This window comes from Salvelinus sp. IW2-2015, linkage group LG32 (genome assembly GCF_002910315.2).
Source record: "Salvelinus sp. IW2-2015 linkage group LG32, ASM291031v2, whole genome shotgun sequence".
Classification (NCBI taxonomy): Eukaryota; Metazoa; Chordata; class Actinopteri; order Salmoniformes; family Salmonidae; genus Salvelinus; species Salvelinus sp. IW2-2015.
This window is the reverse complement of record NC_036871.1, coordinates 19,625,959-19,643,977: the sequence shown is the minus strand read 5'-3', so window position 1 is coordinate 19,643,977 and position 18,019 is coordinate 19,625,959. Positions and strand designations below refer to the sequence as shown.

At 41.0% G+C, this 18,019-nt stretch overlaps 1 protein-coding gene across 1 annotated transcript in view; it reads left to right on the top strand.

Annotated features, from left to right (window-relative positions):
• The window catches only part of pappa2 (pappalysin 2), an 87,568-nt gene that overhangs the window by 56,643 nt on the left and 12,906 nt on the right, over positions 1-18,019 (top strand). Inside the window, exons 11-21 of the mRNA XM_023977839.2 lie at positions 1,657-1,853; positions 1,985-2,104; positions 2,438-2,573; positions 2,946-3,120; positions 3,482-3,653; positions 4,154-4,331; positions 12,685-12,898; positions 13,913-14,081; positions 14,202-14,334; positions 16,318-16,427; positions 17,574-17,645. Of these exons, the coding sequence (XP_023833607.1) occupies positions 1,657-1,853; positions 1,985-2,104; positions 2,438-2,573; positions 2,946-3,120; positions 3,482-3,653; positions 4,154-4,331; positions 12,685-12,898; positions 13,913-14,081; positions 14,202-14,334; positions 16,318-16,427; positions 17,574-17,645 (1,676 nt within the window). The remainder of the gene's footprint in view (positions 1-1,656; positions 1,854-1,984; positions 2,105-2,437; positions 2,574-2,945; positions 3,121-3,481; positions 3,654-4,153; positions 4,332-12,684; positions 12,899-13,912; positions 14,082-14,201; positions 14,335-16,317; positions 16,428-17,573; positions 17,646-18,019) is intronic.

The following is an 18,019-nucleotide window of genomic DNA, read 5'->3' as shown; positions in this document are numbered from 1 at the left end:
CACAAAACTAATTTGTAGTCAGTCTGTGCTTAACCATCTCAATTTCCCCAAACTACGTATTATGCATACAATAATCGAATAGAATTCAAAATGAATCCATATGAACTCAGACTCAAACAACAGAGTGAATTATGAAGTGTATTTTTCTTTCCTGAGGTAAGTTTACTACTGCAGCTAGCTTGTTTTGATTTCCACAACACAACAACGCTGTCAAGCTGACACACTGCCTTTTCTCTGGTTTTCATTCAGAGACTTGGCAAGGTTAAAGTAGACATTGCACACACAGTAACAACAGCAAATGTCAACCTCACATTTGTGGTGTTCTTGTGTCGCCTATAAATGCATCTACCATGCTGGGGAATGCTTTTGTCCTCTTCCTTTATGATCATGCTCTTAGTTAAAGCAATGTGTTTTCTTAATATAAAATGTGTCATTTGGCTCACAATATAGATCATAAGGCAGTAGGCCCTAATGGTTACTGAGTAACTCAAATATGTTCACATGTTCTATTCTCACATGCTGTATATGTGTATGTCCCAAATGGCAACTTATTCCATTACAGTGCACTACTTTTGACCAGAGCCTCATGACTATTACTTTATTAATCTCAATTTGGGAAATTGTTTTATAACCTCAAGCATCATCAATGATTTACAAGGACAAGACAAGAATTAATGACATACACATAATATGTATATTTTTAAGTAGTACATTATAAAGGGAATAGGGTGCCATTTGGCACAGAATTTTGTGAATCTATTACTCAGCTAGGACGTCAACAGATCCTCAACTTCGTCAAGATTGAAAAAAGAAAGCAGCTCCGTGAAGGTTCAGAGATGCCGTGACTGAAAGTGTTACATTTTCTTAGGGAATAAACACGACCAGCAGGAGAAAAAAAACAGATTCGAAATTGCAACACTTATAAAACAGAATAATTTCACCACTCTCACTCAGTCATGCACAAATTTGCTTCCATGTTTGGGTATTCTGATGCTTGACAACTCCTACAACACCAGAATGGATCATGAAGTCAATGTATCTGTAGCATGAACATCAACTTGTATTATCCTGAGAGTGATATTGCTGTGACAAACAACTGAAGTAAAAACACATACTGTATATTATGGTCAGCGCACAATTGGCCAAACAACCTGCTATGATGTGGTTTGATTTCATATTGTCTAGACTTTACTTTTGAGACATAGTTCCTTGGATTAATTATGCCAATTCAATACCTTGTCAGTGACTGAACTCTCTCCTACCCATGCAGCTGTCTGTAACTAACAGACAGGGCCAAGTCCAGCCTCTGATGTTATGCACATCAAGCCCACTCATTATGAATATTTTGTGTATTACATGATGTTTTGCTTTTTTATTCTCTCTGTTTGAACCTTTGTCAGACATCTTTATTATTAAAGCACATATTTCCAGTTAGGTAATGTTTTCTTATGACATCATCTACTTATTGTTATAAAATGCAATCCCCCCACCAGATTGTGTTAGTTCCAAATGGCACCCTATTCCCTATATAGTGCACTACTTTGGACCAGAGCCCTATGGGTCCTGGTCAAAAGTAGTGCCCTGTAAAGGGAATAAGGTGTCGTTTGGGACACACACTTGTTCACCACATACCTTTCCCTCCATTGGTTCCCCTAGATGAACCCAGCCTGTGCTACGTGTTTGAGGGTGATGGTGTGTGTGAGGTGTTTGAGAGGGGCTCCAGCGTACAGGACTGTGGTTACTTCACCCCTCATGGGTACAGTGACCAGTGGGCTTCAACCGCAGCAGCTTCCTATCAGGATCAAAGCAGCTGCTCTGCCCTGGGAGCCACCGGAGAGCCCTCACTTAGCAAGGTAGCAGTGCTTTACCTCTGCCCTGTCCTTCACCTCCTGGATACAATTGTTATTTTTCTGTAAATGTGACTATATTGAGTGTTGTTATGGAGGTTTTAAATAATGAATGCATGATTCCCCTTTTATTAAAGCTATGCAAGCCCCAGTACCTGGAGATGAATGAGAAGCCGTCACTTGACATATGGTTTCCATGCACGGCCCAGTCATACACTCAGACCCACTATGGCGAGGAAGATACAGTATGGCTAAAGGTACTCCAGTCCACTAGTTCACCACAGAGGATGCATGTGGCACCCTATTCCCTTTACAGTGCACTACTTTTGACCATAGCCCACACACTATTTGACCCTCTCCAAGGTAATATTCCAACAGTCCTTTGTTATGTTCCAGGGCACATCTTTGTACTTTCTCCCAATTTGTCATGCCATGTTTGTCACAGTTTCTGTTGTTTCTGTTGTCATATTTTCCCCCGTATCATTACCATGCAATCTAATTACCATTGAAGTGGGGAACATTCAGGAACTGATTATTATTAAGTTGAACTCAGTTTGTTGTTGTCATAAAACCTCTAATTGTTGTCCCAGGTGGGATTTGCGCAACCTGGAGTTGCCACGTCTGTCATCATCTATCTGGCCTCAGACGGAGCCTGGCCTGGAGAGCAGTGCAGGAAAACAGTCTTCATCCAACTGTGTGATACTGGTGGCAGAAACCACTCCTTGGGTATGAACTTGAACTAGCAACCCTGTTCGCCTTGACAGACAAAAGAGCTGACTGACTGTTTGAATAAACATTTTCCAAGCCAAGATGTCTTCACAAATATGTAGAGATAGGGTTATGACTAGGGACAAGTTATGATGGATGGTTACAATGATGGCCATGTGATATTTAAAGTGTAGTGAGTAAGCATCCATGTCTTATTCCTGTCTAGGGCTCCATCTCAGTTCCTCTCTTCGCAATTCCTCGCCTCCTTCTCAACTGTAGTTGAGGATAAGGTCCAAGGTCCCTCCCCTTGGACTTTCTTGTTCAATATGTTTTGAGAAGATGAGGAATTGAGGAAAGATTCTTTGAAAAAGGGCCTGTGTCTGTCCTTAGGTTCCTTTGAGCTGTCGTGCCAACAGAATCCCTTGGTGGTGAACGTGACACACAACCTGAGTCAACCCTTCTTCCTGACTACCGCTGTCATCCTAAACTTCTCCTCGCCCTTCGTTGCCGTGACGGGAGTCGCTCTGCGCACATCATGTCACTTCAGCGCCTTTGCCCTCACTAGGTGCGCTGAGGGTGGGGTCTCCGAGGACATCCATATGCACACACACGTGCACATATGTACATGTACAGGCACACACATGTGCACACACAGACACACGCACACAAACAGTCATTCAGGCATACACACAGACATACACAACAAGTAACATAGCTGTGCAAACACACGCACGCACGCACGCACGCACGCACGCACGCACGCACGCACGCACGCATGCACACACACACACAAGTAGTGTGATATATGTTACCATATCTGTTGAAGATTGAAATAATCAACTAAATTCTAAGAACTTTGCTAAACTCATACCTTTCTCTCTGTGTTTCTCCTCTCCCTCTGTGTGTGTGTGATTATGGTGGCCCAGCTGTTCACGACGGCCCTGCCAGACGGACACATGCGGTCCTCCTCAGCTGGAGCATGCCTCTGTCACCTGCAGCCCCGGGACAGAGAGGACTGAGACCTCTCACTGCACTGTCCACTGTCATCCAGGTTTTACCCTCACTGTGTTCAGTGGCAAGGGCCATCCACCCCATCAGGTAAGCACAACACTAGGATTAGACTAGGGTTTTACACCATCAGGTAAGCACAACACTAGGGTTTTACACCATCAGGTAAGCACAACACTAGGATTAGACTAGGGTTTTACACCATCAGGTAAGCACAACACTAGGATTAGACTAGGGTTTTACACCATCAGGTAAGCACAACACTAGGATTAGACTAGGGTTTTACACCATCAGGTAAGCACAACACTAGGTTGACAACCCTAGAACCTCACTCTATTTAAACAATTCAGAGCATTATAGAAATCATATATACATTATATATGATATGCCCCCTCCACTTTATCCCCCTACACATCAACATTGAATTTGAGAGCATTGTGAAAGTAACATGAAATAGTACTAGCCTACTATGACTGTCGAAATATAGGAACTACTACAAGTAGCAGCAGTAGTAGATATTTATATTACTGTAGTAGTATGCCATAGCACATCAGGACTGTAATGTTTATTTATTAATCTTCAATTGAAAGCGAGAAACGGAGCTTCAGTGTATACATGGAGCATGGGACCGTGTTGTGAGCTGTCAGCCAATCGACTGTGGCCCCCCTGACCAGTCTCACGTCTACTTGGCTGTCTTCAGCTGCCCCTGGGGCACAACATTAGGCAAGCAGTGCTCTTTCACCTGCAACCCCCCCGCCATACTCCAGGGTATGTATGATTAACAGTACAGTTGTAATTATACAAATTGACATAGCGTGTGTTGTATTCATAACAGTTTATAGGTTTACATGATTATAGGTCCATTTATCATTTTAATGAAGTGGGAATTTGATATTCATTCAGTCATTTACACAAAATGATTGGCCCAATCTAACATTTTCTCAGAGTGGAAAATAAATTAGCTTGACCATGAGGCTGTTATTGCTGTTTTCTAGTTCACCTGAGGAGTCTCAGTCTATTACCTCATGTTGGTTGGGTGCACAGAGGGGCTTGGAGTCTAGCCCGGCGTGGCATCATGGCGTTGGAGTGCGTCTGTGTTGCTCTGCTTTAACCTATTAGCGGTTGTTGTAAGGCAAGGCTGCTCTGCCGGCCCTGGGAATGGGACTGAACTGAACAGCTTGGCAGTTGATCTTGGTCGACTTCCAGTGGACAGATGCCTTTAGGCTCTGTGTAAATAGGAAAGTAGCAGGTGACAGGTGAAGAGAGGAAATAAAGCAAACAAGAGAGGGCTTCTAACTCTGGAGTTGCCAGCAGGGCCAAGTGGGGCTCACGCTGGTAAGAACATGCTTGCTTAGAGCCCGCCTGCCATTTCATTTACTGTACCTCAGGGCCCCTGGCTTCTAGCTTCTATTACAGGGTTTTGTCCCTGGCTTCTAGTTTCTATTACAGGGTTTGTGACTGGCTTCTATCTTCTATTACAGGGTTTTGTCCCTGGCTTCTATCTTCTACTACAGGGTTTTGTCCCTGGCTTCTATCTTCTACTACAGGGTTTTGTCCCTGCTTCTATCTTCTAATACAAGGGTTTCTGTCCCTGGCTTCTATCTTTCTATTACAGGGTTTTGTCCCTGGCTCTATCTTCTACTACAGGTTTTGTCCCTGGCTTCTATCTTCTACTACAGGGTTGTCCCTGGCTTCTATCTTCTACTACAGGGTTTGTCCCTGCTTCTTCTTCTTACTTACAGGTTTTGTCCCGGCTTCTATCTTCTGCTACAGGGTTTTGTCCTGGCTTCTATCTTCACTACAGGGTTTTGTCCCTGGCTCTATCCTAACAGGTTTTGTCCCTGGCTTCTATCTTCTACTACAGGTTTTATCCCTGGCTTCTATCTTCTTCTACAGGGTTTTGTCCCTGGCTTCTATCTTCTACTACAGGTTTTACCCCTGGTTCTATCTTCTACTACAGGGTTTTGTTCCCTGCTTCTATCTTCTACTACAGGGTTTTACCCCTGGCTTCTATCTTCTACTACAGGGTTTGTCCCTGGCTTCTATCTCTTTACTACAGGGTTTTACCCCTGGCTGCTATCTTCTACATACAGGGTTTTTACCCCTGGCTGCTATCTTTCTACTACAGGGTTTACCCCTGGCTGCTATCATTCTACTACAGGGTTTGTCCCTGCTTCTATCTTCTACTACAAGTTTTACCCCTGGCTTTCTCATCTGCTACTTACAGGGTTTTACCCCTGGCTTCTATGTTCTACTACAGGGTTTTACCCCTGGGCTTCTATCCTTCTACTACGGGTTCCCTGGCTGCCTCTCTTCTACTACAGGGTTTTACCCCTAGCTTCTATCTTCTACTACAGGGTTTTACCCCTGGCTGCATCTTCTACTACAGGGTTTTACCCCTGGCTCTATCTTCTACTAAGGGTTTTACCCTGGCTTCTATCTTTCTACTACAGGGTTTTGTCCCTGGCTTCTTATCTTCTACTACTAGGTTTACCCCTGGTTCTATCTTCTACTACAGGGTGTTTCCCTGGCTTCTATCTTCTACTACATTTTACCCCTGGCTGCTATCTTCTACTACAGGTTTACCCCTGGCTGCTATCTTCTACTACAGGTTTTACCCCTGGCTGCTATCTTCTACTACAGGGTTTTGTCCCTGGCTTCTATCTTTACTACAAGGTTTACCCCTGCTTCTATCTTCTACTACAGGGTTTTACCCCTGGCTTCTATCTTTTCTATTACAGGGTTTTACCCCTGGCTGCTATCTTCTACTACAGGGTACCCCTAGCTTCTATCTTCTACTACAGGGTTTTACCCCTGGCTGCTATCTTCTACTACAGGGTTTTACCCCTGCTGCTATCTTCTACTACCAGGTTTTACCCCTGGCTTCTATCTTCTACTACGGTTTTGTCCCTGGCTTCTATCTTCTACTACAGGTTTTACCCCCGGCTTCTATCTTCTACTACAGGGTTTTACCCCTGCTTGCTATCTTCTACTACAGGGTTACCCATGGCTTTCTATCTTCTATACAGGGTTTTACCCCTGGCTGCTATCTTTCTACTAAGGGTTTTACCCCTGGCTGCTATTTCTATACAGGTGTTTGTCCCTGGCTTCTATCTTCTATTACAGGGTTTTGGTACCCTGGCTTTCTATCTTCCACTAACAGGGTTTTGTCCCTGGCTTCTATCTTCTACTACAGAGGTTTGTTCCCTGGCTTCTATCTTCTACTACAGGGTTTTTTCCCTGGCTTCTATCTTCTACTACACGGGTTTTACCCTGGCTGCTATCTTTACTACAGGGGTTTTACCCCTGGCTTCTATCTTCTACTACAGGGTTTTACCCCTGGGCTTCTACCCTCTCTACTACAGGGTTTTACCCCTGGCTTCTATCTTCTACTACAGGGTTTTACCCCTGGCTCTATCTTTCTACTACAGGGTTTTACCCCTGGCTTTCTATCTTCTACCTACAGAGTTTACCCTGGCTGACTATCTTCTACTACAGGGTTTTACCCCTGGCTTCTATCTTCTACTACAGGGTTTTACCCCTGGCTTCTATCTTCTACTACAGGGTTTTACTCTGAAATCACTCACTCACATGATCACTACCCAAGGTATTATTGACAACATAACGTTTTCTCTTCCGAAAGGAAAAGGGGTAGATAGATAGATGGGTCGTTCCACGAAATGAGTGCCTTTGATATTTTAAGTAGAGATTGTGCACAAATATTGTATTTTTTTAAAGCCTGTTATATTAAATGAAGTGCCCTTTAATATAAACCACATGGACAATTCAATACATCTGTGCATTCTCTGTGACTTTTAGGAAGATTTTAACCCACTTAACCCACAAAGTCATTTCTGAAGATGATTATTCATTTAATGTTATTAGTGATTCATTTTAAAGTAAAAAACAACAACCTCTCCCTCATTTTAATGCCAACCCTGTTACGTGAGCTGAACTCTCTTTTTAATACGGTGAAACTTTTCCTGTTAAACTCTGAGGCCCTCAGGTGGCATTTTCTAAGCAACAATTAACCCTTGTGTTGTCTTAAAGGTCAAAGATGACCCGTCACAATGTTTAACAGCAGAGAAAACACCCTAAATTATTTTTTCAACTTGAAATTTGATTACTTTTCCTAGTGACCCCAACATTAGAAAAAGTTAAACATCGCATTTGTTCATATTTCCATGAAAGCTGTACACCATCAGGGTACAAAGATTGTCTGAGGGTCATTTTTGACCCAGCAGTTATAAAATAATTTACACCCTACAAAAACAACAATGACAAATTGAGATTATGTGTGCTACTGATTGAACTCAGCCAGCAGCTCTTGAAGAGGAAGATCACCATGGTTGGCACCTGCACTCTTCGCAACAAGGGGGAGAGAGGCCTTCTCATCAAAGTTTGCCTTCACCCCCACCCCCACTCTAGTTTCTTACCTCCCAAAGAGGAACAAGAATGTGGTCCTCCTGAGCACACTGCACAAAACGGCTGAGATCAGTGATCGTGAGGACAGGAAGCCAGCCATCATCCTGGACTACAACCACAACAAAGGAGGCGTGGACAACCTGGACAAGGTGATTGGAACTTACAGCTGCAGGAGGATGACTGCCCGCTGGCCAATGGTTATCTTCCATAACATCATTGATGTGTCCTCATGAAATGCCTTCGTGATATGGAACAAGATCAACCCTACCTGGATGCCTTATTAGCGGAACAAGAGGAGGGTGTTCCTGGAACAGCTGGGAAAGGCACTTGTAACACCACACATTCAAAGAAGGGAGCGCCACCCCCGCACAACAGCCTCTGCAGCACTTGTGAAAGCTGGTCAGTGGGCTGAATCTTGTCCTGATCCACCTGAGGCTTCAGCTGGGGCAGGCAAGAGGAGGAGATGCCTATTCTGCCCCTCAAAGAAGGACTGTAAAACAAATACTATGTGCTGCACATGTGAGAAATACATCTGCAAAGTCCATGCACACACACTTGTACTCTGTCCTACATGTGCTAATTAGAGTTGATTGATTTATGTTCTTCACGTTTTTGTTTTGTATCTATCTTATTTTATTCTTATTTATTATTGTTGTTTATACAACTTGTGGGTTTGGGCAATGGTTCTAAAAATGGGAGAAGACTAGTGTTTTGTAGTTGAATTCCTCATTGTAGAGTATATAAGAATATATCACTATGTTGCTAAAAAAGTTCAAGACTGTTATTGTTCCCTTCAATAAAATGTATACAAAACAACTTTCTGCACATTTCTGCTACTTTCTTAGGCTATACAAGTGCTATCTCTTGCTAAAAAAAATATGTTTACGCCTATGCAGTACCTTTAGCAATAATAATAATAATATTAATAATAAACCTCTACGTTAGTAAAGAAAACAATTATGACAGGTGTGTTGTAATAAAAACGAGTGGTATCCACTGATTAAACGCAGAGGGAAAACCCAGATATTCAGAAAGTTTGTGATGAATGACAGGTTGTTTCTTCATGCAGAATGTGTTTGGGGTTTAAAATTCAATTAAGCTGCTTTATTTTAGGGGTTTAGCGAAGGTGGGTCATTTTTTACCCTTAGGACAAGGGGAGTATACAGAATGAGACTACGCAAGGGTTAAATTGTAAACTACCTTTATTAGATATGTTTTGATTTCAAAACTATGAGTCCTACAAACACATACATAGTACTGTTAGAAAGGTAAGAACCATGGAATTCTGATACAGTTGTACAGCAACAACGTGACTATTACAGAGCCAGAGCAACAGCAGGGGAAACATTTTCAAAAAAAGATTGATTCTAAAATGAAAAAAACATATCTTGAGGGGGTTTGGTTCGCAAACTGTCTCCATGTTAGGGAATAGCTGGGTTTGAAAGTCGATTTGAAATAAAGTATGTCACCATTTACCATTCTAAAAGTATTTTATTAAATTTTTTACAATGTATTTTTTTCTTCATATCTTTTTCCTAATGGTGGCACTCTAAACATGCACAAATTCCCATAGGAACACAGCCATTTTAAAAGTGCAGCACTGTGCCATGCTATCATTTTTTGTCTTACAGGAATGATATACAGTTGAAGTCGGAAGTTTACATACACTTTGGTTGGTGTCATTAAAACTCGTTTTTCAACCACTCCACAAATGTCATGCTAAAAAACTATAGTTTTGGCAAGTCGGTTAGGACATCACAAGTACTTTTTCCAACAATTGTTAAACAGACAGATCATTTTACTTATAATTCACTGTATCACAATTCCAGTGGGTCAGAAGTTTAAATACACTAAGTTGATTGTGCCTTTAAACAGTTTGTAAAATTCCAGGAAATGATGTCATGGCTTTAGAAGCTTCTGATAGGCTAATTGACATAATTTGAGTCCATTGGAGGTGTACCTGTGGATGTATTTCAAGGTCTACCTTAAAACTCAGTGCCTCTTTGCTTGACATCATGGGAAAATCAAAAGAAATCAGCCAAGACCTCAGAAAAAAATTGTAGACCTCCACAAGTCTGGTTCATCCTTGGGAGCAATTTCCAAACGCCTGATGGTACCGCGTTCATCTGTAGAAACAATAGTACGCAAGTATAAACACCATGGGACCATGCAGCCGTCATACCGCTCAGGAAGGAAACGTGCTCTGTCTCCTAGAGACAATGTACTTTGGTGCGAGAACTGCAAATCAATCCCAGAACAACAGCAAAGGACCTTGTGATGAGGAAACAGGTACGAAAGTATCTATATCCACAGTAAAACGAGTCCTATATCGACATAACCTGAAAGGCCGCTCAGCAAGGAAGAGGCCACTGCTCCAAAACTGCCATAAAAAGCCAGACTACAGTTTGCAACTGCACATGGGGACAAAGATCATACTTTTTGGAGAAATGTCCTCTGGTCTGATGAAACAGAAATAGAACTGTTTGGCCATAATGACCATAGTTATGTTTGGAGGAAAAAGAGTGAGGCTTGCAAGCTGAAGAACACAATCCCAACCGTGAAGMACAGGGGTGGCAGCATCATGTTGTGGGGGTGCTTTGCTGCAGGAGGGACTGGTGCACTTCACAAAATAGATGGCATCATGAGGTAGGAAAATGATGTGGATATATTGAAGCAACATCTCAAGACATCAGTCAGGATGTTAAAGCTTGGTCGCAAATGGGTCGTCCAAATGGACAATGACCCCAACCATACTTCCGAAGTTGTGGCAAAATGGCTTAAGCACAACAAAGTCAATGTATTGGAGTGGCCATCACAAAGCCTTGACCTCAATCCCATTTTGTGGGCAGAACTGAAAAAGCAAGGAGGCCTACAAACTTGACTCAGTTACACCAGCTCTGTCAGGAGGAATGGGCCACAATTCTCCCAATTTATTGTGGGAAGCTTGTGGAAGGCTACCCGAAACGTTTGACCAAAGTTAAACAATTTAAAGGAAATGCTACCAAATACTGATTGAGTGTATGTAAACTTCTGACCCACTGGGAATGTGATGAAAGAAATAAAAGCTGAAATAAATCATTCTCTCTACTATTATTCTGACATTTCACATTCTTGAAATTAAGTGGTGATCCTAACTGACCTAAGACACAGAATTTTTACTAAGATTAAATGTCTGGAATTGTGAAAAACTGGTGTATGTAATCTTCTGACTTCAACTGTATAGTACATATGAAGTCATAACCTTTTTATTGACGTAATCAGATCACAAGTCTGATTCCCAGTTCATCCACTGTAAGATCACATGACGTGACTTGGCCACTTGAAACAAGATGCGTCTGGTTTGATCTGGTTTGGGTAGTACCATCACCAGGCGATAAATTCATTAATAGACCAATAAGAAAGATAGTTCCAAAACTTTCTGCATTAACAGCTAGTTTTCAGTTTTCCCCTCCCCACTCAGACCACACCCACACAATCCTAGCAAAATTCTTCCTTTAGAAATTGCTCTTTACTAAGAGCCTATCAGCATTGGACCTTTAACAATTTAAATGTGCAATAAATTGCCCTTCCCTGTTGCACACCAACAAGCCTCTATTCCCCTAGCTGACTAAACTCCACTCCATGTTGAAGGAAGTTTCTGATGAACTCCAGAGACCAGCCTTTGTGGAATTCAGCTCTGACTACATCGATTCGCCCAAGGTCAATACTTCAAAAAWTTTTAATTATGAAACACTAACCTTGTACCTATGTTTGTCCTCTGTAGTTGCGTACCTTTGTTTGCTGAAATTCATACTTTTTCAATAAACGTTAATCAAATACAGTTGTTAATCAAATACAACCACCCAGTTACAGTCAACCCTTTTACTTTATTTGGCACTTAATAGCCACTTACTATTGTACACTTTTTTACATTTAACTTCTAGAGGTTGGAGAATGTGTTTTTTATTAAGTTGAACATGTGCTCTTTACGACAGAATTTAAAACATTTGGTGAAATGTTTTTTTCACCAAGTTACACTACCCAAATGCACCTAATTGGTGGAACGACCCAGATGGCAACTCCCAACAGATGTTAACCGCAACCTACCTTGTTATTGACAGCAGTTTGTTTTAAGCTGTTTTAAGTTGGCTACATAGACTACTGCTGGATCACTGGCTGTGGTCAGTCAATGAGCTCTTCTGAATTGTTTGATAGGTTACCGATATTGATCCAACATGCATGTTGATCCCAGTTCCTATGTACTCATTTCCATGCGTTACTCAATACTCAGCGATTCCTCCTTATACAGCTGTATTGGATTTTTTATAATGATTGCAACACTAGAGCAAAGCTTAAAGACCTCATAAAACACTTTAAACCATGTAAAATATTCATTACATTTTATAGACCAATAAAATGAACACAACTTTTAGAGTATTATGATTACATATACATACCAACATAACCTTGTGTGGGGCCTTAGATAATTTAGCTCTAGGCACCGGCAGGTATGGACACATACAATACAATTGATCATAATGAAATCACTAACAGTCCACAAACTTACCTTATGTCTTAGCATTCAAATGAATGGACTGATTCCAGATGTCAGATTCATTAAGAGTGTTAATAACTAACTTAATAACAAACTACTGATCATTGGATTACAATTCTGTTTGAGGTTTGAATAGATTTTGTGCCTTTATTTGTTTTGCAGGGGACAGTGATAGGTTGGTGTGTTTAGATGATGGTCTATGGTCCTTCCCTGAAGCCTACTGTAAGATAGAGTGCCCAGAGCCTCCAACAGTACCCAACGCCAAGCTCCTAGTGCCCCAGTGCGAAGGTACAGGGCATGATGTGGGTACCGTATGCCGTTACAAATGTAACCCAGGTTGCTATGTTACTGGCAGCCTAAAAACAAAGTCCAGAAAGTGAGTAATGTGTTATGTATCACTTTTTTTGCTCTGCTCCATAAACGTGTTATAGAACAGTGTTAGAAGCTGCTATTTTATGTAACAGGAAACAATGAATGCATCACATATTTCTCCCACGGATCCTGAGTTTAAATAGCACAATTCGTACATTTAAATGTACCTTTAGATCCATAAACACTGCATACCTGTGTATGGTTTTAAAGTATAGTGACATACATCTCCAGTAAGATCCATACCAATGTTTACTTTTCTCATTATTGTTTTCCAGTTTTATTAATTGGGTAACTTTGCCTGATTATCAATGTGATTCACATGTTTCTAATGAGTTGGTTTCCCATTAGTAAGTCGATGTTGCGGATTTATTTCCGCTCTTTGTTGGAGTCAGCATTATCCCTTACTATTGGGCATATCGGCCCGTCGAAGACATTGTTGTTGAATCTAGCTAGACTTTCTAAGACTGCTCAGCATGTTGTACTGGACCAACTGCATGTACAAACTGATATCAGAACAGGACATTTGCACCTTTTTATTTTGTTCATTTTTATTTAACCTTTATTTAACATCTGGACTTCTTTATGAGATTCTCAACTCACTTTTAAGATATGTGAATGTCTTAAGGACTTCTAATGAGTTACAATCTGTGAAGAACCAAAAGCACTATTAAATCGGTTTAAATGATCTTGTTTATTATGAACTTTGACATGTTTTAAATGAATTTACTCAAATACATTGTTAACACCACAATTTTACTGAAAATGGTAACCGGTACCATAACTTGTTATTACTGAGGCTTGTGAATACTGTATCCCTCTCTTTTTCACTCCTGGCTTTAGTCCATTTAGTCCATGTACTTACTTATTCCCTCAGGTTTAGCCAGAGATTACATAAGACGTGTAGGTGTTTGTTAGTGCGTCACCGTATGTCAGTACTGTGTATGTGAAGGCCGATGCGTAGGCCGTTATTCCTACTGACAGTATGTGTGTGCGTGTGTGTGTGTTTGTGCGTCCCCAGAAGGTTTCTGAAGGTGGAGTGTGTAGAGGGGGGCCAGTGGGAGGAGGGGGGCTGTGAACCCATTCCCTGTCCATCTTTACCTGCTGTCTATGAGGGCATGTTCACCTGCACCAACGGCAGGCACTACAACAGCCTCTGTACCCTCCAGTGTCCTCACGCCTCGGAAAACGTAATGCTTTAGCTCTCTTTATACAAAAGATGCAATATAGGTTCCACTGTCTGAGCTGTCATTCCATTCCATTAATAAAGTGCCATATCTTATTCATTCTGTTTTTATCTCTCCTGACAGCACACAATTCGCTGCACTAAAGATGGAGAGTGGACAGAGAAGTTCACAATGTGTACAAGGTTGAATGAAGCCTGCCCACCTCCACCTGATGTCAATCGGGTTCAGTATGCCTGTGACGAGGGTTTCAGTGTTGGTAAGTCTCCTTCTCAACTCCTCCAGCTTGAGGAAACTCCGTATTACACTTACAGTAGTACTTTAGCGTAGTAATGTACTGCAATGTACTGTAGTAATCAACAGACTGTCAGTATTATTTCAAAGAAATTATGCATTGCATCGTTCTGATAATCACATCTTATGTTGCTTTATTGGTGTTTATTGAGTCTACACAGAAGGCATTTTAGTTGGTATTTCTTTAGTCTGAACGTTTCTACAGTGTAAAGTCAGATAATTTTCAAACATCTCATGTATTTTAGTTGGTATTTCTTTAGTCTGAAAGTTTCTACAGTGTAAAGTCAGATAATTTTCAAACATCTCATGATGTAATACTGTACCGTGGTAATATATATACAGTACCAGTCAAACATTTTTCTTTATCTGTACTATTTTCTACATTGTAGAATAATAGTGAAGACATCAAAACTATGACATAACAGATATGGAATCATGTAATAAACAAAAAAGTTGTAAACAAATAAAAATATATTTTAGATTCTTCAAAGTAGCCACCCTTTCTTTGCCTTGATGACAGCTTTGCACACTCTTGGCATTCTCTCAACCAGCTCCATGAGGTAGTCACCTGGAATGCTTTTCCAACAGTCTTGAAGGAGTTCACACATATGCTGAGCACTTGTTGGCTGTTTTTACTTCACTACACGTTCCAAATCATCCCAAATCTCAATTGGGTTGAGGTCAGGTGATTGTGGAGGCCAGGTTATCTAATGCAGCACTCCATCACTCTCCTTCTTGGTCAAATAGCCCTTACACAGCCTGGAGGTGTGTTTTGGGTCGTTGTCCTGTTGAAAAAGTAATGATAGTCCCACTAAGCGCAAACGAAATAGGATGGCGTATAGCTGCAGAATGCTGTGGTAGCCATGCTGGTTAAGTGTGACTTGAATTCTAACTAAACCACAGGTAGTGTCACCAGCAAAGCACCCCCACACCGTCACACCTCCTCCATGCATTACGGTGGGAACAACACATTCGGAGATCATCCGTTCACCTACTCTGCGTCTCACAAAGACACGGCGGTTGGACCCAAAAACCTAAAATTTGGACTCATCATACCAAAGGAGAGATTTCCACCGGTCTAATGTCCATTGCTCGTGTTTCTTGGCCCAAGCAAAGCAAATATTTTCTTCTTATTGGTGTCCTTTAGTAGTGGTTTCTTTGTAGCAATTCGACAAATTAAGGCCTGATTCACGCAGTCTCCTCTGAACAGTTGATGTTGAGATGTGTCTGTTACTTGAACTCTGTGAAGAATTTATTTGGGCTACAATCTGAGGTGCAGTTAACTCTAAATAACTTATCCTCTGATGGATTGCTGTTTCTCTTTGCTTGTTTGAACTTATTTTGACATAATATGGACATGGTCTTTTACCAAATAGGTCTATCTTCTGTATACTAACCCTACGTTGTCACAACACAACTGATTGGCTCAAACGCATTAATTCCACAAATTAACTTTTAACAAGGCACATCTGTTAATTGAAATGCAATCCAGAGGACTACCACATGAAGCTTGTTGAGAGAATGCTAAGAGTGTGCAAAGCTGTCATCAAGGCAAAGAAAGGGTGGCTAATTTTTGTTATTTCATAGTTTTGATGTATTCACTATTATTCTACGATGTATAAAATAGTAAAAATAAAGAAAAACCCTTGAATGAGTTGGTGTGTCCAAACTTTTGACTGGTACTGTATATATACAGAATATATATATAAATGTGTATATTTATTGCCCATATATTGTGGTGTGTTGTGTATCCCAGAAGGCATGCATACACAAGGCAAAATAAAACAGAGCCATAGCAGGTAGCAGGTGGTAAATTACTTTGCAAGCTGAGCTGCCAAGCTGTTGAATCACAGATGACTAGTCTTAACTAGGGCTTTTTTGTTGCACATTAATACATTCAACCGATGCAAATTGGAGTGAAAGGAAAGCTTACTTTGTATCACTGCAGGTKCAGTTTGCTACCCAACATGCAGTGCGGCCTTGCATGACCCAGTGGTTCTAGCCAATAGCACCACAGCAGACAGCGTCAAGCACTGGATGCTGCTAGGCAGGGTTCAGGTAAGGTGTTTGACTGACGTAGACGTTGCTGCTTTGTTATTTGCAACATTTTATTTTGTATTGGCTAATATTTGCCTGGTGTAACCTTAGAGCTTCACACACAGCTCTGTGGCTTGCTCAAATGATTCATTTGGATGAATAATGGACTAAAACAAACGGTTGTCTGTCCTTCAAGTTGAGCTTTTCCTGCAAATGAATCACCGGCCTACGCTTAGCAGCTTATTTTACTGAATGTATTTCTATTATTCGATATAAACAACCAGGTGCAATCTTCCTGCTTCTTTTCTGCTCAGTTAGGAGGACACTCTTAGCCTCACTGTGAATTCTGTTAAGATCAAATGCAAATAATGAGGTATAAAGATTCGGATGGACCAAAAAAAGTTGTGACATCAGAGTTTATACGATTAGAAATAGGCGCCTTTCAAGAATTTACGCAACACGCAATCATCACAACAAAATGTCTAGGAATTTCACTGTTGTGTCAGAGTGAAATGGACTGTTGTTTTCTTAAGAAGGGCAACCTGCCCAATATTATCTCGAAGGATCGCTTTGACATGAAGGCTGGCGTAAATAACCCTATCATTTGACCCTCTACTGGGTGGTCATTCACTGAGCCAGCAGACGTAACTGCCTTAAGGCCAAATAGTTTGGCACTGATTTTGATGACTTGAGTTGTATTACTGGCAGGTCATCGTGATCCAAGGCATTATGTTCGATTGAGTCTAGATGGGAATCATGTCTGTATCCCTTTACAAGACAACTTTTGGGACACAAAGTCCTGTTACTCCTACAGTGTTTTTCAGTCAAACAATATGATTAGTATGCTGTCGTTCAGGTAGAAAGTAAATGCCACACACCATTATGAGGAGAACTCAAGATGACAGGGCCATTTTGGCTGGATCACTTCATAACACAAAATATGGGCTTGTTGACTAAATGTTTTTGGTTTGATGGGAGCATTAGAGTAAAGTTAGAGATGTAAGTACAGTTAGATATCTTTATCAAGTCATTGAACAAAAATAAAGTCCTGTGCACAGACAAGCTGTCTCCTGTAAGCCTAGTATAACCAAAATAGGTTTGGATCTATAGATATAGCTGTAGACACTGATAACTAATTACAATGTCTCAATCAATGTTACATTACAGGACATTGTTTGCACAGGAATGACGAGGTGGCATCCTGACCCCAAACTCATCCACTGTATCCAGTCATGTGAGGTGAGTGTTCTATACTGCATAGTGCCTGCCACACAGGGTTCATATACTATTTAAAATCTTAAAAAACAAACGTTGTGTTTGCTCTAGCCTGCCTGGAGTGCCAGATGAGTTAGGTTTGCAGTTTTGGTAGTATTGTATTGGTCCATTATGCCAGAAAAGCACATATCAATTATTTGAAAGGATTTTCAATAGTATTTTAATCCAGGTCTGGTGCCTGCTACAGTATTATACAGTACCAACATGATTAAAGATGAGACATAAGATCTTTTGCAAATCTAGGCTGCTCTGTTCTATCAATACAGTTGGTTTTATCTCTCTATTGTGTTGGTCTTCAAAATGAAGACCTGTGCAGTACATGCTTTGAAAAATGTATT